The sequence below is a fragment of the Colletotrichum abscissum genome, assembly GCF_030869225.1.
Source record: "Colletotrichum abscissum strain IMI 504890 chromosome Unknown Scaffold_2.1, whole genome shotgun sequence".
Classification (NCBI taxonomy): Eukaryota; Fungi; Ascomycota; class Sordariomycetes; order Glomerellales; family Glomerellaceae; genus Colletotrichum; species Colletotrichum abscissum.
This window is the reverse complement of record NW_026850098.1, coordinates 1,240,224-1,260,355: the sequence shown is the minus strand read 5'-3', so window position 1 is coordinate 1,260,355 and position 20,132 is coordinate 1,240,224. Positions and strand designations below refer to the sequence as shown.

The 20,132-nt window shown below is 54.1% G+C and overlaps 5 protein-coding genes across 5 annotated transcripts; 4 read left to right on the top strand and 1 right to left on the bottom strand.

Moving 5' to 3' along the window:
* Nucleotides 1-163: 163 nt before the first annotated feature.
* Nucleotides 164-3,332, bottom strand: CABS01_01101 (uncharacterized protein; the record flags this gene model as incomplete). The annotated part of the gene is made up of 6 exons (XM_060534481.1): nucleotides 164-1,777; nucleotides 1,831-1,896; nucleotides 1,958-2,112; nucleotides 2,173-2,566; nucleotides 2,623-2,833; nucleotides 2,890-3,332. 6 exons carry the CDS (start codon nucleotides 3,330-3,332, stop codon nucleotides 164-166), a joined length of 2,883 nt encoding a protein of 960 aa, XP_060401559.1.
* Nucleotides 3,333-4,380: 1,048 nt separating this feature from the next.
* Nucleotides 4,381-6,303, top strand: CABS01_01100 (major facilitator superfamily transporter; the record flags this gene model as incomplete). Its single annotated transcript, XM_060534480.1, has 6 exons — nucleotides 4,381-4,665; nucleotides 4,713-4,766; nucleotides 4,831-5,054; nucleotides 5,131-5,429; nucleotides 5,490-5,569; nucleotides 5,635-6,303. The coding sequence occupies 6 exons, from the start codon at nucleotides 4,381-4,383 to the stop codon at nucleotides 6,301-6,303; spliced, it is 1,611 nt and encodes a 536-aa protein (XP_060401558.1).
* Nucleotides 6,304-7,322: 1,019 nt separating this feature from the next.
* Nucleotides 7,323-11,095, top strand: CABS01_01099 (glycosyl hydrolase family 38 domain-containing protein; the record flags this gene model as incomplete). The annotated part of the gene is made up of 7 exons (XM_060534479.1): nucleotides 7,323-7,474; nucleotides 7,538-8,426; nucleotides 8,511-8,839; nucleotides 8,931-9,069; nucleotides 9,164-9,586; nucleotides 9,646-10,397; nucleotides 10,465-11,095. 7 exons carry the CDS (start codon nucleotides 7,323-7,325, stop codon nucleotides 11,093-11,095), a joined length of 3,315 nt encoding a protein of 1,104 aa, XP_060401557.1.
* A 2,732-nt stretch (nucleotides 11,096-13,827) lies between these two features.
* Nucleotides 13,828-15,850, top strand: CABS01_01098 (methyltransferase domain-containing protein; the record flags this gene model as incomplete). The annotated part of the gene is made up of 10 exons (XM_060534478.1): nucleotides 13,828-14,199; nucleotides 14,298-14,412; nucleotides 14,477-14,499; nucleotides 14,583-14,601; nucleotides 14,714-14,803; nucleotides 14,876-14,898; nucleotides 14,987-15,024; nucleotides 15,108-15,245; nucleotides 15,306-15,725; nucleotides 15,811-15,850. The coding sequence occupies 10 exons, from the start codon at nucleotides 13,828-13,830 to the stop codon at nucleotides 15,848-15,850; spliced, it is 1,278 nt and encodes a 425-aa protein (XP_060401556.1).
* Nucleotides 15,851-17,431: 1,581 nt separating this feature from the next.
* On the top strand, nucleotides 17,432-19,577 carry CABS01_01097 (methyltransferase domain-containing protein; the record flags this gene model as incomplete). The annotated part of the gene is made up of 9 exons (XM_060534477.1): nucleotides 17,432-17,551; nucleotides 17,809-17,899; nucleotides 18,013-18,035; nucleotides 18,227-18,362; nucleotides 18,414-18,436; nucleotides 18,540-18,577; nucleotides 18,698-18,817; nucleotides 18,988-19,407; nucleotides 19,508-19,577. 9 exons carry the CDS (start codon nucleotides 17,432-17,434, stop codon nucleotides 19,575-19,577), a joined length of 1,041 nt encoding a protein of 346 aa, XP_060401555.1.
* Nucleotides 19,578-20,132: the final 555 nt, after the last annotated feature.

The following is a 20,132-nucleotide window of genomic DNA, read 5'->3' as shown; positions in this document are numbered from 1 at the left end:
TAGCCTCTTCATTGAGCGTATTGTTGCGTACAGCCAAGCGACGATTGCATAATGAGGCATGATTAATAAATCTATCAGAAACTTTGAGTTGACGGTCATTGTGATGATGTACAAGACAATAAATCTTCGCCAGCAGTCTCTAGCAAACTTCCACCTCCATGTTTTAGGAAATGAAGACGCTCAGGGGCGGTCCAAGGTAACTCTCTCGCACTCCGCCAAGATCAACAACGAGCTTTTCGAAAATCAAGTTCGAGTGCTTGAAACGGATTGTTACGTTGTGCTCCCCAACTCCAAGCTCATTATCGCCTAGATCATGCTTCCGTAACCAAGCACAGTCCTGCACGGCATAAAACCAACCTTCAGGGAGATCATTGGTCTTCGACGACAGTCGATGAGTCTGTACGGGTCCGCCATCAACTTGCAAGTCGTAAGACATCGGGTCTACCGGATCTAGGTCGAGCGTCATGTTGAAGTATAACAACAGGGACGGGCTCGCTGTCTGCGAGAAGACGTAAAACTTGGACGTGGCCTCAGCGCTCTCCGCGCCTGGGGCAAGGACGATCGCTCCCTCTGGGGTTCTGCCGCACTCCGGCAGCGCTCTGAGACCTTGGAGTGATTGATGCGCCGCTGGGATGGAGATGTACCCGTCACTCTCGACAAACCCTTCCTTGAATGATCCGAGGATGCGTCTGCCAGTGATGGGCAGGTGTATCTGCTCAAAGTCGCCTTCATCGGATCGAACATCGATCAACACCTCTTCGTCAAAGTCATCTGGTACCTGATCCCAGTCAATCGTGACCTCAATCCTCGCATCCTCTCCATCAGGATCAAGCGTGCCAGACGAAGTCGAGAGCTTGATCCAGTCATACGGAACAGCAGCCTTCCAATGCGTTACCTGAGGTCCTCGGCTGTAAATATCAAACCACCTCTTCACCGGCCCATACCGGCTCATAAGTCCCAACGTCACTCCAGGAACCAAGTCCCGCCGACTAGGATGCGTCCGATCAGACTCCTCATTTGTCCTGCCCGGCCGCACGCCTTCGTGGCCTTCAACAGCGACCCCCATCTGTCCCATGATTGCATTCGAGCGCTGCCGACGCTGGACGTAGCACAAGCCGCTGATCATGTCGCGGTACGGCGCGTGCCACGTCTCCTCATAGCCGTAGTGCGTCTGGCTCATGATTTGGTCCCACTTGCCGTCCAACAGAGCGTGAAACTCTTCTGAGAGGGCGTAATCTGCATCAAAGAGGTCGAGAACGTCGCGGGCGAGTTTGTTGGCGACGTTGCGGCGCTGCCGGGCGTAGAGTCTGTTCCGGCCTAGGGTCACTTGGAGTTTGGTGAAGATTGTTGATGCTTTGACTGGGTGCAGAACGGTTTCGAAGATAGCTGCCTTCTGATCCTCTGGGGTCTGATTGTAGATCGCCTCGGCTGACTGAAGGAGTGAATCCCAGCGGTGTACGACGTCTTCCGCCTCGTTGTAGTGGATCAAGGAAAAGGTTGTCGGTTCAATGTGCTCGTGTCTTCTTAGTGCGGAGAGTCTATCGTATTTATGCCATACTGACGCGATTTCTTCCGACTGATCTTTTCCAAAGTTTGTCTCTGCCATTTTCTGGTAGAAGTTTGCAAAGTCGCTGGCGCCGATAGAGTTGATGTCCCAGGCCAACGTCATTGCGAATGTGAGCGGTACTTCCATCGGCTTAATGTCACCAACGTTGAACACCCATATTTGCTTTGCATTGCGTCTGTGGGCTTCTTGTAGCTGATGCCAGGTTTTTCCCTGTTTCCTTGTGTTAACTAATTGGATCTTTGCAATCATGGGCCATGACGAACCAGAGAGTTGCTGTTGATCCACTTGTAGCTTCGTGGAACTCCCACATACTCGAAATGGTAGTATATCTGCCTCTGTCAGTATCGTCTTGTAAGGTACGGAGGCACGAGCATGGGCAGAGTTGCGTACACCTGCGCCCCCTTTTCTATCCCTCTCCACTCCGGATGGAAGACGCCTGATACTGCCAAAGTTGTCGTCGGCGAATAGAAGGGTGACATCATCGGGTACATCAAGATTTCCCTCCTCATACTGCTCCTGCACTTCTTTGTACAAGGCCAAAAGCTCTAGTTCACAAATCCAAGTCAGTCGCCCACGCCTCGCTTGATTCAGGGATCATCACTCACGTGGTACAGCATCTTCTCTCCCATGAACTTGCTTAATAAGAGCACGCTGCGTCTTGATCACATCCCTTACCACAGCAGCCGGGTCATCCGTCTTCATCTTTCTGTCATACTCGCCGCGCATGCCAAGGGTGAAGTACGACTCGCGGCCCACTGCCCTCTTGACTCCCTCATCAAAGAAGGCGGCGATCTTCTCCTTGTTGGTGAGCCAGTTCCAGCTGCCGTCCGGGTTGTCTGCGAACCACTCATTGGACATTCTCTGCATAGGCTCGTGATGGGACGTTGAGACGGCGATTCCGTAGTCTTCGGCGAGCTTGGGGTTAAGGGGGTCATCTGTAAAGAATGAGGCGCCCGGGTTGGGGTAGCCTGGCCACATTGCCGGCCAGAGGAAGTTGGCCTGGAGGAAGAGTCAGTTTTGGAGTTGTTCTCTTTCATGTCAGATTGGGCGTGTACCTTGAGTCTCAGAAGTAGTTCAAAGACCTTCTTGTAGAATTCAGAGTTGTAGCTCCCGAAATTGGCTCTGACCCAGCCAGTCAGGGCGGGAGCTTCGTCGTTGATGAAGATGCCGCGGAAGCGAATGCTTGGTTCACCATGGTATGTCGGCTCTGGTAGTGCGTAGATAGCTGCATGATGCTTGGGAGGGACATCGGCCCAGTAATACCACCTACGTACACTTGATGTTAACAGAAGAGCGGAACACGACTTGAAGTGAAATCATACGGAGAGACTCCGATTTGTTCAGAGAGGGTATAGGCGCCGAAGATCGCCCCTCGCTTGTCGCTCCCAGCAACAACGAGGGCTCTCTGCACGCCCGGCAAGGGTTGGCCGATTACATGGGTGGTAAAGGACTCCCATTTCCCTCGGATCTCGTCAAAACTGAGCTTTCCATCCTGTTCCAGCCGCTGGAGTATAGAGCTGGTTCCGATTGATCCGATGATGATGGCAGCGGCAGATCCCAAGGCGACATCAACCTGGGTGCCCTGGACGATCTGGACGATGCTCTGTTCAGACTGTGTGACTCGACCAAAGTCCTGCGCGAGGTTCTGCGCTGCGATGCGGATGCCGATCGGATCCGACTCGTCTACCAGGATGGTTGAGCCGGCCAAGTCAAAGGCCGCGGCGTCTTTGGGTGACGAAAACGTCACAATGGCTTTTTCAAACATTGCGGTGTATCATGAAAGCCTATTTTTGCGAGGAATAGTGAGGTTTTGTGTGGGATAATGTTGAGTTCGAGCCATCTTCAACTTCTCCTCCCCAAGTATCCACGCACCGGGTGATTGCCGGCCGAGGTCGGCTCCCTCAATGAAAGGCTGCCAAGTGATCATGTAGAGTTCCGCTGCGGAACATATGATCCCACCCCGCTACCGCCTTGGCATCTCCGGACCGGGCTACCTGTATTACTGCAGAGCCTCTGCTCCGTATTTACCAGTCCATTGAGACGATATGCCGTAGTATCCGCCGTGTGTTTGCGTCTCCAAAGCCATACTCCTGACCTGTACGGGTAGGCAAGTTATGCAAAGTCAACATTCGAGCAAGTGAAGAATTTGTTCAGACTATTGTTACCCCTCCCAAAAGACAACAACAGCTTCTCCGCACAATAGACCACATCTAGTTAGCCACACCATCCTGACCCTTGGCCCGGTGTCCGGTCCGGACTCGTTCCCCCGCACGCCACCCCGGTCCTTACCCCCGCCTCCGCAAATCCTCAATGGAGCCCTTTCTCCAGGTTTTTATGGAATGATCATCGGCAAAGTACGGTGTCGAATAGCCGAGGGGGTGACCAAAACACGACAAGGAGCCAGACAGAAATAAGAAAAATGTAACGATTATCGCGGTTTACCACCCCTCAAGCGGCATAGCGGCCCACGAGGTTTTCGGAGCTATGGCTGGATGAGTCGTGCGCATATGCTCAAGGTCGCGTGGTCTCTGTCCCAACATACGTAAAGTACGTACGGGATGTGGATGGGCACCCCCGGCCGTACCAAGACTATGGGTTTGCCGGGCTGGTGTTGATCCAAGCTTGGGAAGCTCAAGATGGTCTGACCACCCCCAGATAAAAGGGCGCCCCCTTCATCCTTTTTCCTTCCTAGATAGTCTCTTAGCTGTTAGACGCGCCAAGCAAGCCTCTCGAGCCTATTTTGTGCGACGCAGAGCCTCCCCCAACGTCAGATTTCAGAATAGGGCCTCTGTGTCGAAGAGCCGTCATTCACAATGAGCAAAGCCGACATCGTTGAGGCGCCCCATGTGGTCGAGGATGTGGCCGAGGGCAAGCAGCGGACAAACTACGACAAGGTCGACAATGAGGTTGCCAAGTACGCCGGCGAGGCGATTGTGGAAATCGATGCTGAGACAAACAAGAGGTTGAAGAGGATGATTGACAAGCGGGTGTTGAGTGTCATGGTCTTCACCTATTTTATGCAGTCGCTGGACAAGGGGACAATGTCGTTCGCGTCCATCATGGGCATCATTCCTGACACAGGTCTTGTGGGCCAACAGGTACAATTGTCGCTTCACAGTGTCACATTCCATGCTGATTGAGCCAGTACTCGTGGTTGACGACCATCATTTACCTCGTCATTCTTTGCGTTGAGTATCCCGTATGGCTTTTTCCCTCACCCTTTGAAGACAAACAATGCCCTGACCTTACGTGCCACTTGCCAGGAAAACTACATCATCCAAAAGATCCCGATTGCGAAATGGCTCTCGTTCAACATCATCATGTGGGGAGTGACGCTCAGCCTCCACGCGGCATGCCACAACTTCGTCGGTCTGGTCATCGTCCGTGGCTTCTTAGGTGGATTCGAGGCAGTCTGCCAACCGACCTTCGTCCTGCTCACCTCCATGTGGTACAAGCGTGAGGAGCAGGCCTCAACCGCCATCTACTGGTATGCAAACGATTCCGATCGCGATTAAACAATGAGTTGCTGGTGTACTTTAAACTGATTCCCCTACTACACGCAGGTACATGATGAACGGCCTCCAGCAGATCATCGGCGGTCTCCTGGCCTTTGGCTTCTCCTTCATTCCCGCCTCGTCGCCCATCCGATCGTGGCAAGCTCTGTTCATGACCTACGGCATCATCACCGTTTTCTGGGGCGCCTTTGTCATGTGGTGGATGCCCGATTCGCCGATGAAGGCGCACTGCTTCAGCGAGGAGGACAAGAAGCTCATGGTGGAGCGCGTGCGGTCCAACCGTACCGGGTTGCAGAACCGCAAGTGGCGCAAGGAGCAGGTCTTTGCTGCGTTCAAGGACCCCCAAGGTGAGGAAGGCCTCATTGAGTCCTACCCCGTGGAATAGTAGACTGACTGGCTTCCCAAAGTGTATGGCTTCGCTCTCATTCAGCTCTTGACCACCCTCCCGTCTGGAGGTCTCGGCGCATTCGCAAACATCATCATCAAGGTAACCAACCATCTGCCAAAAGCACGATAAGCTTACAGTAGACATGAAAACTAACACTTGCCCAGTCCTTTGGTTTCTCCACCTGGGAAACCCAGCTCCTCCAAAGCGTAACAGGCATCCTCCAAATCATCACCATGCTCACAGCCTCCTGGATCGACAGACGCTTCAAGCAGACAATCTTCGCCATGATGGCCGCCGTCGTCCCCACCATCGCCGGCACCGTCGTCCTGCTCACCGTCCCCTTCGAGCACAGCAAGAAAGTCGGCCTGCTCCTCGCCTACTACATCATGATCTCCTTCTGGGCGTGCAGCGGCCTCGCGCTCTCGCTCGTCACGCGCAACGTGGCCGGGCAGACCAAGAAGGGCGTCGTGATCACGAGCAACTTCATCTTTTGGGCCGTGGGCAACTCGATTGGTCCGCAGGTGTTCCGCGCCAAGGATGCGCCGCGGTACTTTTTGGCGCTGGCGATCATTCTGGGGTGCTTTGTGTTGTTGGAGGTTGTGCTTTTTGCGTTGCGGACGTATTATGTTTGGCAGAATAAGTTGCGGGATGGTAAGATTGCGCGTGGGGAGGCTGTTGCTGACACGGCGCATTCTCATGCATTTGAGGACATGACGGACAAGGCAAGTTTACGTTTCGATGGTTTCCGCAGTGTTCACGTTGCTAACTGTGTCGTAGGAGGATGTCAACTTCAGATACAACTACTGAGGGTCTGGTTCAGACACGTGGATTGATTATCGTCCTTCTGTCAATTGTGGTAGATTCTGGCCCGTAGAGACATGGGATATTGCGCAGGTCACTAGGACTACTTATATTTGTTCTAGACTCAGTCTGCTAGGTTTCTACTATTGTAGCTCACAGTCATCAAGTAGTGAGCGTTGCTTGAACTCAGTGCAATACTTCCGCAACCAAGAGAGAGACCAGAATAACCAGATCCTTGGCCATGACTTGGCAAAAGCTTGTGAGAGTGGCACACAAGCACAGTAAGGAGCCAACACAAAGTACACAAATGCTTGTGAAAGGAAAAGGAACAGTTGTACACTGTTGTGCAGATGTACCAGCAGGGATCGTCGCAACGTTGCAATCTACCCCCTCATTCTCCCGACCAGGACCCCAGTCTAGCTTAATTATCCCAGATTTTCCCAGCAAGCCCCTCCCCCAGATTCCACAATCCCGACAACGTCCCCCAGCTCTGAACCCCATGCCATCCACTTCATTGGACCCAACCTATGATGCTAAAAGCCAAACCCCGTTGTTGGAAGCGGGGCAATTACGAGTCCCCTGTCTTATGAACAAGCAAACGAGCAAGCAGCCAGCCCGATTCGGGTCTTCGACGCCTGAGACGGTTCTTACCCGAGGAGGTCGCGTCCTTCTCCAAGACCCCAACTTTGAGATATCCCGCCGGCAGAACCGCAAATCTCCGGTCAAGATTGCCGGTTGTTCTCCCTATGCCAAGTTTGTTCCCCGCGTGGGGGGGGGTTTGTCCTCGGCACCGAAATCCCCAGCCAGTCGGGGAGAAGATGGAGTCAGTTGAATGAGGGAATCGGCCGGTTGTCGGCCGATGATGCGGAGAAGCCACCGAGAGGCAGCATTTCTTGTTGTCTGTAAGAAAGCTGTGTGTCCCATGTTGTGGTTAGCTTCCTTTTTACCACGACAGACGCTTGCTGCTGGATTTCCACACTTGGGCGTGGGAGTTCAGAAGATTCGACGGGTAGAATCAGCTTAGAGTCCATCACCAGAACAGCCCTTCATAATGTGTGGTCTAGATGGACATGGTGGCCGCGGGCCGTCCTCTTACCCGCTACGGGCACCTGCCCCCGTCGGGAAGAGAGCCAACAAGCTGTACAGAGACCGCACGGCGAACTTCTACTCGCCAGGACAATGGGAGAAGGTCAATCTGCTCTCGTGAGTCTACTCCCTCAACAACTCGCATCATTCTGTGAGAAATGCTAAGCAGTCCGTCCACAGCATGATGCACTTCGCAGTCCGCTCCGACCCCTCAGTCATCGCCCTCTCAGTATGGCACAGCCCGGGCCTCACCCGCCCCCCCTTCGCCGACGCAACAGCCTCCTCAAACGACTACACTCCCTCCAAAGTAGGCGACGCATTCGGTCCGTCCTGGTCAACGCACTGGTTCCGCATCCGCGTCACGATCCCAGAGGACATGCGGCAGATGGACCACCTCGAACTCCACTGGGACTGCAGCAACGAAGCAACAGTCTGGACCTCGACCGGCGAGCCCCTGCAAGGCCTCACGGGCCGCGGCGAGCGTATAGAGTGGATTCTGCCCCGGGAGTTCAAGGACGGGGAGGAGCATGTCTTTTATCTGGAGATGGCGTGTAATGGGATGCTGACCAACGCGGCGGGCGAGCCGATTTTCAAGAATAACGCCAACGGGGACGCGATTCAACCTCCCGACCCGAACAAGATCTTCACATTGACGAAAGCCGAGATTGTAGGCGTGGATTTGCAGGCCAGGGCGTTGCACGCGGATATCACCGTTATCCACCAGGCGGCGGAGGAGTTTCCCGAGGACTCCTGGGAGCAGCACGAGGCGCTGAACGTTGCGACGAGGATCATTAACACCTTCCGGGTCGGTGATCGGGCCTCGATCGTGGCGAGCAGGAAGATTGCGGAGGAGTATTTGGGGCCTGATGTCGACTCGGCAAAGGTGTTTGATGTCGGCAGCGGTGGAAAGGGGGCGAGTGTGTACGCTATCGGGCATTGTCATATTGATACGTGCTGGTTATGGCCTTGGGAGGAGACGAAGCGCAAGGTTGCGAGGTCGTGGTTGAATCAATGCGACTTGATGGATCGGTATCCCGAGTTGAACTTTGCCTGCTCGCAGGCTCAGCAGGTGTGTGTTTCGTCTCTGTTCACTTGCTCGTCTCTCACTCGTCCTTGTCCTCTTTGCGATGGTTAACTAACGTACTTGCCAAAGTTCAAATGGCTCAAGCAATTCTACCCCCACGCCTGGACCCGCGTCAAGTCCAAAGTCGCAGCCGGCCAGTTCCACCCCATCGGCGGCTGCTGGGTCGAGCACGACACCAACATCCCGAGCGGCGAGTCCCTGATCCGGCAGTTCGTCTTTGGCCAGCGCTTCTTCGAGAGTAATTTCGGCCGGCGCTCGACGACGTGCTGGCTGCCGGATACCTTTGGCCAGTCGAGCCAGATGCCGCAGCTGTGTCGGCAGGCCGGGATGAACCGGTTCCTGACGCAGAAGATTTGCTTTAACAATATGAATGAGTTTCCTCATACTACGTTTAACTGGTATGTCGGTCCTTGGCAGTTGATACTGATGTACTCTAGGCAGAGTGGAAACTTGTGAAAGCGGGTTTGATGCTGATGGCTGTTATCGCAGGGTTGCTCTTGATGGGAGCCAGGTTATTTGTCACATGCCACCCGCAAAGACATACTGCGCCAACGCGACGTTTGGTGATGTGAAGCGCAGTATGACGCAGCACAAGTCTCTAGACCAAGACCACACCTCCCTTCTAGTCGTAAGTCCTATCTTACCCAAAATCATCATCCTCGATAGAAGAGCCCCTTCTCACAGCAATCACTCTACCTACGTATGCTAACCCAATACCACAGTTCGGCAAAGGCGACGGCGGCGGCGGCCCAACCCGTCCCCAACTCGAATCCCTCCGCCGCCTGCGCGGCCTCGCCGACACAACGGGCCTCCTCCCGCGCGTCCACTCCGGCGGCACCCCAGACGACTTCTTTGACCGCCTCGAGAAGAAGGCGCATACGTTCCCCACGTGGCACGGCGAGCTGTACTTTGAGCTGCATCGCGGGGTGTACACCACGCAGGCGCAGACGAAGCTGAATAACAGAAAGGCGGAGATTCTCTTAAGGGATGTGGAGCTGTTGGCGACGATTGCGTCTGTGGAGGATAGGGGGTATAGGTACCCCAAGAAGGAGTTGGATGAGATGTGGGAGGGGGTGCTGCTTTGTCAGTTTCACGATTGCCTTCCTGGGACCGCTATTGGGATGTGCTATGATGATTCGGATAAGGTAAGTCTGCTTGTTGTTCTTTGTATGAGCGGCGGAGAGAGTGGCTTACGGGTGTGCAGGTTTATGCGAATGTTTTCAGCATCGGCAGCACGCTGTTGAGAGACATTTACAGCGTTCTCAAGATCGACGACATCAGCGAGACCCCAACCGAATCCGAGAGACTGGTAGCCCTCAACACTCTAGGATGGCCTCGACAAGAGGTCCTCACCATCAACGGCAAAGACTTCATCGCCAACGGCACCGGAACCCTCATCGCCACCCGAGAAATCACCCAACCAGAAACCACCAAGCCCCTCGTAACAGTTCAAGAAGTCTCTGAAGGCATCTTCGTCCTCGAAAACAGCCACTTCACAGTAACAGTCGAATCCGGCACAATCACCTCCCTCCTCGACCGCCGCGCCGCCAACCGCGAGGTTCTAGCCCCCGGCAGCGGCAGGGCGAACCAGTTTGTCATTTTTGACGATAAGCCGATTTACTGGCAGGCGTGGGACGTGGAGGTGTTCCACCTCGAGACGCGGGAGGAGGTGCGCGGCGGGCGGACGAGTGTGCTGGAGGCGTCGCCTTTGAGGGTTAGTGTTGTTACGGAGACGCGGATTAGTGAGGTCAGTTCTGTGAGGACGGTGATTAGTCTTGCTGCGGTGGTTGATGAGAGCGCGAGTGCGGGTGTGGGCGTGGAGTGTACTGCGGAAGTCGACTGGCATGAGACGATGAAGTTTCTCAAGGTCGAGTTCCCGGTCGATGTGCGGCATCATGAAGCGTCGTACGATACGCAGTTTGGGGTTATTCGGCGGCCGACGCACTACAACACGTCGTAAGTCGTCCTCTTTGCGACGTAGAGCTCGATGGCGGAACGTGTTTGCTGACTACAGGTACGATAGCTGGGACATGGCCAAGTTCGAAGTCTGCTGCCACAAGTACGCGGACCTCTCGGAGTACGGGTACGGCGTGTCGATCCTCAATGACAGCAAATACGGCTTCGCGACCGTCGGCAACACGATGAGGCTGTCGCTCCTGCGGTCGTCCAAGGCGCCTGATGATAACGCCGACATGGGGCGGCACACGATCCGGTGGGCGATTTTGCCTCACCGGGGTCCGTTGGGGCCGGAGACTGTGAGGGCGGCGTATGAGTTTAATAATCCGCTCAAGGTCGTCTCTGCGTCTGCGGGTTCCCCTTTGTTGGAGGCGGGAGGTAGTGCTGGAGGGTTCCCGGTTGCGTTGACGGGGGATGAGAATCTAGTGCTGGATACGGTGAAGCGCGGCGAGGATGATGAGGATGTCGGGGATGGCGAGTTGCCTGTCCGTGGTGGGCGGAGCGTGATTGTGCGGGTGTATGAGAGTTTGGGGGGACGCGGACGAGGGAGGGTGGCGACGAAGTGGGCTGTGAAGAGTGTGTATAAGACGAATCTGCTGGAGGACGACGAGGAGGATGTTCGTGTTGAGGATGGCGGGTTCGAGGTTGACCTTGGGCCGTTTCAACTGCAGACGTATCGACTTCAGTTGGTGGATTAGATGAGGCGTAGATGTTGCGATAGACCTCTTGAGAGTATTACTGTTTTCTGTCATTTGAGGTCATTCTCTGAATCACATGTTGATGCGTTGGGTCATTCGCCGTGCTCACTGCCGGTGAGAGCATCTGAGCTGTAGAGCCCTCTATTTGAGAGAGCAATGCAGGCAATATGAGTTGGAGATGGATGCTTGTTTCTGCCCATCAAGATTGGCCTCGAGGTTAGGTATGCTGGCCTTCAGGTGGGTGGCTCAAGAGTACGGTGTGATTCCGAAGCTGGGCAACGAATGGTTGGGCTCGTATGGATTGTGTTCTGGCGCTCTTGGTAGGCCTCGGACGGTGAGGGTGTAAATTACTCGAGTCTTAATGAATGAGATGAAGTGGCTGTTTGATTAGGATATATGAGTATTGGGATGGCCAAGTCGGCGGTGATGTATTGTCACTTCAAAAGCCCAACATTGGCTGGTGATGTGGTTGTATGCCACATACGTGAGCTTCCGCACGGCAGATGATGAGACCCAGCGTGGGATAATAACTGATTCATGAGAAAGTAGATGTTGAATGAGAAACATTGAAGAAAGGCAAGAAGTCGTGATGAAGGCTGCAAAGGTCAAGGTGTGCAGCCATGGTGACACAAGCGCAGCCCAATAGTGTCCCCTGGCTGACCTCGGTACTGGCAAATGCCTAGAACAAGTAACAGAAGAAACCCCACTCAAGGAAGGCCAGAGAAGCTTACGCCAAGAGGCTGCATGGTGGGCAAACCTTGAACACTTGCATGTTTGTTTGTTTGTTGCAGTAGTAAGATGTGAAGTAGGGTGCAGAGGGAGTTGAAACAAGGCGGTGGTGCGGCCCGGGTGTGTGGCACGGGGATCTGGCACCTACTTAGCCGTAGGTATCCGTAGACCTAGAACTAGAGCTAGGCCTAGGCCCAGGCCTACTGCGAAGACCCGGACCTAAAGCCGTGGGCGCGGATTACGGTATACAATCGTTAGCCCAGGGACCATAGGCGGCCATGGCCATGCTGTGTCACGTCCACCCCCGAATCGACGGTGGGACGCGGGTAGGTGCTTGAAGAATTTAGTTGGGGTTGTTTGTTAATTAATTTACTCGTCAGTATGGTGGTACAGAGTGGTCGTCAGATGTTGAAGTTAAAGTTGAAGTTGACAACTCCATCAACTTAACCTGTAACACGAACCCAACTAGCAATGGCCAGTACAGGATCCCGCCAGCGACGATGAAGCCTGGCTTTCAGAGACAACAAGGTACCTGTCAGTTGGAACTTGGAAGCGCCTTGAACGAGACTCAACAGGGCAAGAGTTGCGAAGTGTTTGTTGGAAGGTGGGAGTTACAATTCACGGGTTGGTTCGTCTGCGCCTCAGTGTTGGTTGGGTGCTTAACTTGAGCACTCGCTTCCCTCGTTATCGTCAAAACCCACTACTGGAAATGAAATCGTTGACAAGTTGTGACCAACAGCATATGACCCCGGCCAAGGTGTGACCCCAGCAGGCGGTTGCGGAAGTCCAACCACCGAATCCGTCACTTTAGCGGTTGGAATGGCGTTGGAACAGGAGCGGGACCACACCACAATACATCTGCATCGCAACAAACAAGCAAACAAGCAAACAACGTTGAACCAACGCCCATCAGTCAGGTTTGTATGACTACAGAGTACCTAGATCCCATTGATATCTCATCAGCCGTTCCCCCCGGCGTGTCAGAAGCTGGAAGTCACTGAGGTGATAAAATCAGCCTCCCCTCTCTCTCTCTCTCTCTCTCTCTCTCTCACTCTCCTGTCTTCTCTTCTCTCACTCTCCCGCGCCCGCTGCGAGAAAAAAATGCAAGAATGAGCCCACGCATGCGGCGTAGCACCAATCACGTCCAGCCCGGGGAGAGCGGAAGAGAGGGGGGGAGACCGGGGGGGGAAGGGTTTCTGGTCCCCTCTCCCAACAGTGGCTGGGCACTGCACCAACCGTTCCCCTCCCCTCTCTTGCTCTGCTTTCCCCCCCTGGGTACCGCGAAAAAAGACTGCCAGATATACCCTGGTTCCAACAGAGTTCCAGCAGCGACCAACTGGTGGGGAGGGACGGGGGGCCTCTTTTGGTCAGCGGGGAGTCTTTAGGTCACTTTTTGACGGCCAACAGTAGAAAGGAGTACCTATCACCCTAGGTACCTGAGGTAGGTGATGTGAAGCGGCCAGCCAGAAGGAGAGCCCACCCCAACCGTACTCAGGTCCGTAGGCAAATGCACCCATACGGTGCCAGGTAAGGTACCTTGCCAAAGGACTTAGGACTCGGAGAAGGGAAACTAAAGGGGGGGGGGGGGGGGGGGAGGGGGAGAGGGGGGGGAAGGGCAACCCACACAACAGACGACCGCCCCCCACCCCCTGCACGCCACGCCCACCGGCGCGAAGAGGGGGGGAAAGGGGGAGAGGGGAAGGGGGGGGGGGGGGGGGGGGGGGGGGGGGGGGGGGGGGGGGGGGGGGGGGAAGACGAAGACGAAGACGAAGGGGAAAGTGGGAGGAGCACGAACAAGGCTCAGACTTTTGAGACATAAACCCAACCTCTCTCTCTCTTTCTCTCTCTCTCTCCCTTTCCCTTCAATCTCTGCCAACTGGGTCTCGTCCGCCTCTGCAACTCAACCTTTATGCCGCCATCGCGCGCGCAGCACACCTCGCACTTCATTTCCTATACTTTGTTCATTTTCCGTCGGGCTTCCCCGGCCGAGGGCGTGCGCGACAATGTCCGACGCCAGCGGCTCCGGCCACGCGGAGGCCAGTCAGGACGAGGACGCTCTGCCCACCCTCACCCTCGAGCAGACCATGGCGTTGCTGATTCAGGATTTCGTCCATGGCAGAGCACAACTGCCGCCGCCGCTGTCGCTTCCTCTGCCGCCGCCGCCGCCCTTGCCTGCAACCGTTCATGACACGGCGACGGCGGGCAACGTTGCGCCGGGGGTCCCAGCCGTGAGCGACGCCGCTGCTTCTGATCGCGACTCACTTCACGAGACCGAGGCTGCGGATACCGCCGACGAGAACGACCATGAGAACGAGAACAACGTTGCGTCTGACAACGAATCCGAAATTTCCATCGATGCTCCCGCGGCGCCGCCGGTATGTCATCTTCTCTTCACCTTACTTACAACTGTTTCCCCGCGTGTCATGCCGTGCTGTGCCGCCTGCTGACCTTTTTCTCTTCGTCAACGTTCAAGGCCACCGGCCCTTTTGTTGGCTTCGTTCCTTCATTGCATTCCATCACCCCGGAATATGCCACAACGTTGTTCATAGAAGAAAATGGCCGGACGTACAACAGTGCACGAGACCAGCGTAAGTGGTGACCACATACTAACCGTATACATGCCTCATCCAATGACTAACTCATTCTTCGCAGAATATCCCCTACCCAATGATCTTGTTTGTTTTCACCTCTCTACCGCCCTTTTGGCCTTTTGAGGTAATCACCGTCAACTAATGTCTTTCTCTTTATCCCTAAATAGAAGGAGCAGGACCGTTTAGGTAAGTTTGGCTCATCAAGACCCTCGGTCTCGTCTTCCGTCCGTTTTGGGCTCAACTCATCCCCCCCCCCCCCCTTTAGATTTGCAACATCAGTGCTGGCTACGAACGTCAGGCGAGATGCTCTGCTTTTGTCCCAAACGGAAGCGCGCCAGGAGAGTACTCGATGTTGGAACGGGTACTGGCGTCTGGGCCATTGCGTTTGGTGAGTGCATGCTGTGAAAGCTTCCATGTACCTTGAGCACATTTGATCACAACCCACTAACTCAATCGCCAGCCGATATGCGCGCCGAAGCTGAGGTACGTATGAGCAAGCGAATGGGTGGATGGCCCATCTTCTCACTATCGAGTATCTTGGCTGACTTTGTATCTTTTTAACGGAAAACAGGTGATTGGTGTCGACATTAGTCCCATTCAACCTCACAGGTAAGTTTTTGATTCTGCCTGGCCGAGAAACAGCGAACGCGTGCATTGGAAGAGACATGCTGACATGCCATGCTTGTGAAAAGTGTCCCCGCCAACTGCAGCTTCGAAATCGACGACGTAGAGAGGGAGTGGGTGTGGCCCGACTATTTTGACTTTATCTTTGTCCGACACATGAATGCATGTTTCGCAAGCTGGCCCGACTTCCTCGCGCGCGCCTTCAAGTGAGCACGCAAACTCATGACTCTCTTTCCAAACTGCGGCACACTAATCACAGTCTCCAGCCACCTTGAGCCAGGCGGCTTCATCGAGCTCCACGACAACGCTTTCCCCATCATCTGCCCCGACAACACCATGCCCCCGACCAGCGCCATCGCTCGGTGGTCCGCCATGCTGATGGAGGCCACGTCGGCCATTGGCCGTCCCATTGACGCGCCCCGTCACTTCAAGGCGATGCTCGAGGAGGCCGGCTTCGAGGCCGTGGTCGAGAAGAAGCGGGTCTGGCCCGTGAGCCCCTGGTCCTGGGACCCCAAGATGCGCGCCCTGGGCTGGTGGGTGCAGGCCGGCAGCCTCGCGGGCCTCGAGGCCTCGATCCTCAAGCTGGGGACGGGCGTGCTGGGATGGAGTCGTTCCGAGGTAGTCGAATTTTGCGAAGAGGTCAAGACCGAGTTGAGGGAGGCCAGGGTGCATGGTTACTGGGAGGTGTACGTTTTGTTTCCCCCTTTCATTTTCGCCCTCTTAGCTTTACCGCGGGTTTTGCGTTCTTGGCTGACTCTTCCACTGTGGTAGATATTTCGTGTACGGGCAGAAACCGTTTCACGCCGTGTGACGGCAGACGTCTTTTCTTCTTTTCCTACTCTGTAATCACGGGGAGAAGCACCGCGAGATGCTGCTTCACCTAAGGTAGCTGGGAAAGCGAGGCTCATTTTACTCTGCGCCAGGGATCAGATCCACGTTTCTCAGACTTTGGTCAACCGGTAGACGGACGGTCCTCTTGTCTTTTTTTTTTTTTTTACTGTTTTATGCTTCCTCGATTACGGAGAACTTGGAGTTGGGCGGTCTTTTTTTTTTTCTTTTTCTTTTTTTGGGTTTTTTGGGTTTTTTTCTTTTTTTTTTTTTGCAACTTGATGATACCCCCAACCAATTACATAGCGTCGCGATGAGATCGACTTTGATTTCTAAAACTTCCAACATAAACAAACTTGCCTCTTTACATGCGCAAGCTACGCAAGGCATCACCGTCATACAGCTAATCAGGGAGATCTATATGTCTTGATCTTCTTTTCGTTCGTCCCATTTGAGCCGCTCTGCTGGCGTGAGATTGTTGGAAACATTCATCAAAGTTCCAACAGTTCCCAGGAAATGAGATCTATTCTTGGTGTTGGGAGGTACTTTTACCCAAGGGGGGAGGGGGGGACCGCAAACTAAGGCCCGGGACTCCCTCCCAGCCGCCTCCCGCTCGCCGCCCCAAACGAGACAGACGGGAACAGGTATGCTAAAATACTCTGTATCTGTACCACTAAAGTATACACCAATGGAGAGGGGGAAAAAAACCCACAATCTTCCGTAGCGCTTAAGCGATGACGCCAATGGAGGACAGAAAACGGTCGGCGTGAACTCCGTACTGCGTACATGCAGGACCAGGTCAGGTACCTAAGTAGGTAAGTGAGCGGCAGGAACACTGAACGGATGGGCCGCCGTGTCACCGCCTCGCGGCCGAATCGCAGCAAAAAGGGCTGGGCTAAGCTTGAGGGCCGGGGGAAGCGGTAGCGTGGGTATCCGTAGTGTTAGTTGTGTATGTTGCATCTGCATGCATGCCGAAGCAAAAAGACCCTAGTCCAATCACACCATCGGGTTTGTTGTTCTCTTCGATATCTGGCTTGCTGGGGCGGCCGATTCCCGCACACACGCCGAGCCAATATCGCCAACCAACCAGGCGTGCCAGGCTAAGGAGGTAAGGTAGCGGGGCTTTCTTGGTGGATGTCATGTTATCCGCGCGAGTGTATCCGTACCTTAGCGTACCTTGGAGAGGGGACTGGGACTTATCATAGTACCTCATGGAGAAGCGGAAACCAAGAGGAGAAGGAGGAGATGGATGAGGGGGTTCGTTGGGCATGGGTAGGAGGCACATTTCAGCTTGGGTAAGCAATCCCATTTCCAATGGGATTTAAAGGGTAGATTGATGGCCGCGGCCAGCTTCTCTTTCTACTTTCCCACCCCACCCTTCCTCTCTCCCTCCCTGCTTCTCTCTCTCTCTTCGGCCTCATGCTTTTCTTTTGATCCCTCTCGCTCTGGAGTAACTCGGCAAGCCACGGGCACGAAATCGGACAAAGCGTACAAGGTGACTGAGAGCAGGAATTCCGCACTCTCGGATCCGCCAAGGGGTCAAGACAGAGTCAGTTGTGCAGAGATGGCCGATAGCGTCGATACGCGAGAGGCCAGCGCGCCGGCAGAACAAACCCCTCACGTTGCTGCGCCTGCTCAGCCGCACGTCGTGCCTTCTCATTATCCTCCTCAAGAAGTCGAAGCCGTACGTCCCTGTTCTTAATTTTTCTTCATCTCATTTTTTTTTCAACCCCCCCCCCCCCCTTATTCCCCTATTGTATTCTTGCCAAATATACTTTTTTTCCTGATCATGTTTGGAGGCTTACAATGAAAAATAATAGGAACCTCATGATCCTCGCTACGATGATGACACTTGGAGTGAAGAAGTTCGTTGACACGTCCTCTCCGTCTGGTTTTGAAAAGCTTGAGACTAACTTCCTTTTCTCTTTTTCTCTGTCGTAGTCCAGGGCAAGCTCCCTGAGCTCACTACGGTCGAGCATTCGCCAGTATCGGAAAGAGAATGGGCGGAGGTACCACGCTCTCAGCGATGGAAGTGAGTTCTTATATATATATGTATTCCGGAATTGATGAGAAGATTCCGATGATGATGGCACGTAATCCCATTCGGGTCGGTATTTGTTGAACTGACTTGGCTTGGGTTCATAGCTTATATCCTGCCCAACGACGAGGTTTGTCCAAACCCCTCCCTCTCCGCCTCTCCTCTTCTCTGCTGTGAGGAATTATCCTTACGGGAAAACTTCCACCTACCTACCCAACCTTCAGCTAACAATCCGGCCCTACAGCTAGAACAAGATCGCCTAGGCAAGTCAAGGGTCACTCAAGCAAAAAGGACGACTGACGCAGGTAACTAATAAACAAGCGCCAACAAACAGACCTCACACATCACCTTTGGCGCTTGACGTTTGACGGCAAGTTGTGCATGTGCCCAAAGGTCATGGGCGCCAAGGCGGTCCTGGATATCGGAACCGGGACTGGCATTTGGGCGATAGACTACGGTACGGAAAGCCTTTCATCGTTATGTTGGATGTACTGACATCTTCTTGCAGCCGAATCGCATCCCTCAGCAACCGTATGAGCTCCTCCCCTTCTCATTAATGGATATTCTCTATGAGTGTTGAGTACACAATGTGTGAACAACACCGGAGCTGACTTTTCTCTTTTCCTTGACGCAGGTTGTTGGCGTCGATTTGAGTCCTATTCAACCTGGTTTGTACGTCTTTGTCTTCTGGCCCCTTGGTTTTGCGACCCCCCCCCCCCCCTCCAACCCCCTCCACGCGAGTTTTGGCTGATGAGAGGCGTGGTGGATCTCCAGCGTCCCCCCAAATTGCAGTTTCGAAGTCGACGATATCGAAAAGGACTGGACATGGTCCACGAAATTCGACTTCATTCACATCCGACACATGAACTCGGCTATCGCGGATTGGGAAAGGCTTCTCAGACAAGCCTATGAGTGAGCTGTTCCCCCTCCCTCCCTCCTATTCTACTCACATGCACACGTACGCACCCGCGCATCAACTCAAGCTACCTACCCACTCAACCACACATACGCGTATACATCCCAGACCCTCGCAGCACGCAAGAAAAGGCTAACTCCCAGGTTCTCTTTCCCCACCCTCCCAGCAACCTCGAACCAGGAGGCTACGTCGAAATGACGGACAACTGCTTCCCCCTCCAATGCCAAGACGGCACAATGGACCCCAAGTCCCCCGTGGCCGAGTGGTCGACCCTCCTCATGGAGGCCTGCGACCGCATGGGCCGTCCCGTCACCGTCCCCGCGCTCTTCAAGAACCTGCTCCTCCGCGCCGGCTTCGTCGACGTGGTCGAGGCCCACCGCATCTGGCCGCTGCACGACTGGCCCAAGAACGACCACCTCAAGGAGATTGGGCGCTATTCGCAGGAAAGCAGCCTGCAGGGGTGCGAGGCGTCGGCGCTGGCGCTCTTCACGCGCGTACTGGGGTGGACGCGCGACGAGACGTTGGTGTTTTGCAGCGGGGTGAGGAAGGATTTGCATAATCGGAATATTCACGCGTACTGGGATATGTGAGTTCTCTCTCTCTCTCTCTCTCTCTCTCTCTGAAGATGACTGTTTCCCCCTCGCTTTGGAAATAAGGAAGTTTCTTTCACTGACTTTTCAACCTAGATACTGCGCTTTTGGTAGGAAGCCTTTTGATGAGCCGTCGTCTGAGTCGGAACCGGAATCGGAGCAATGATGTGGGCTCAGGCGAGAGATACGTATCTGTTAGTCACTCGATGAGGGACGGTTTCTCATTCAGAGACAACGTCAGAAAATGCTGAATCGTATTGCCCCTTTCCTTGGAAGAGGGCCTGCTAAAGAGAGGATTCCCGGCTGGGACAACTCTCTCTGCTACACCTAAGCGGCACGGACGTACGAAAAACATCACATGCCCGCTTAATTGGCGACCATCGCAGTCTCATGGCTGATATCGAGGATGTACATGCATACATGAAAGTCAATGAGATCAGCATAAATACCGTTTCGAGACTATAGAGACTCTGAGTCCTTGTGGATTATCTTCTTTCTCGCTCTTTATAATTCTTGAACTCTTCGCTTATTCACCACCGCCCTAGGATCCCGTGTCATCAACTGCAGAATCTCCCTAACCTTTCGATGTTGTTTTCCAAGTTGCATCATCATAATGCATTAGATGTCTTGATGAAGGTATAGAGGTCAACGCGGAATACATTCAGCATTCCCCTTTGTTCATTTTCGATCACCTCCGGTATACATCTTTCGAGATCCCACA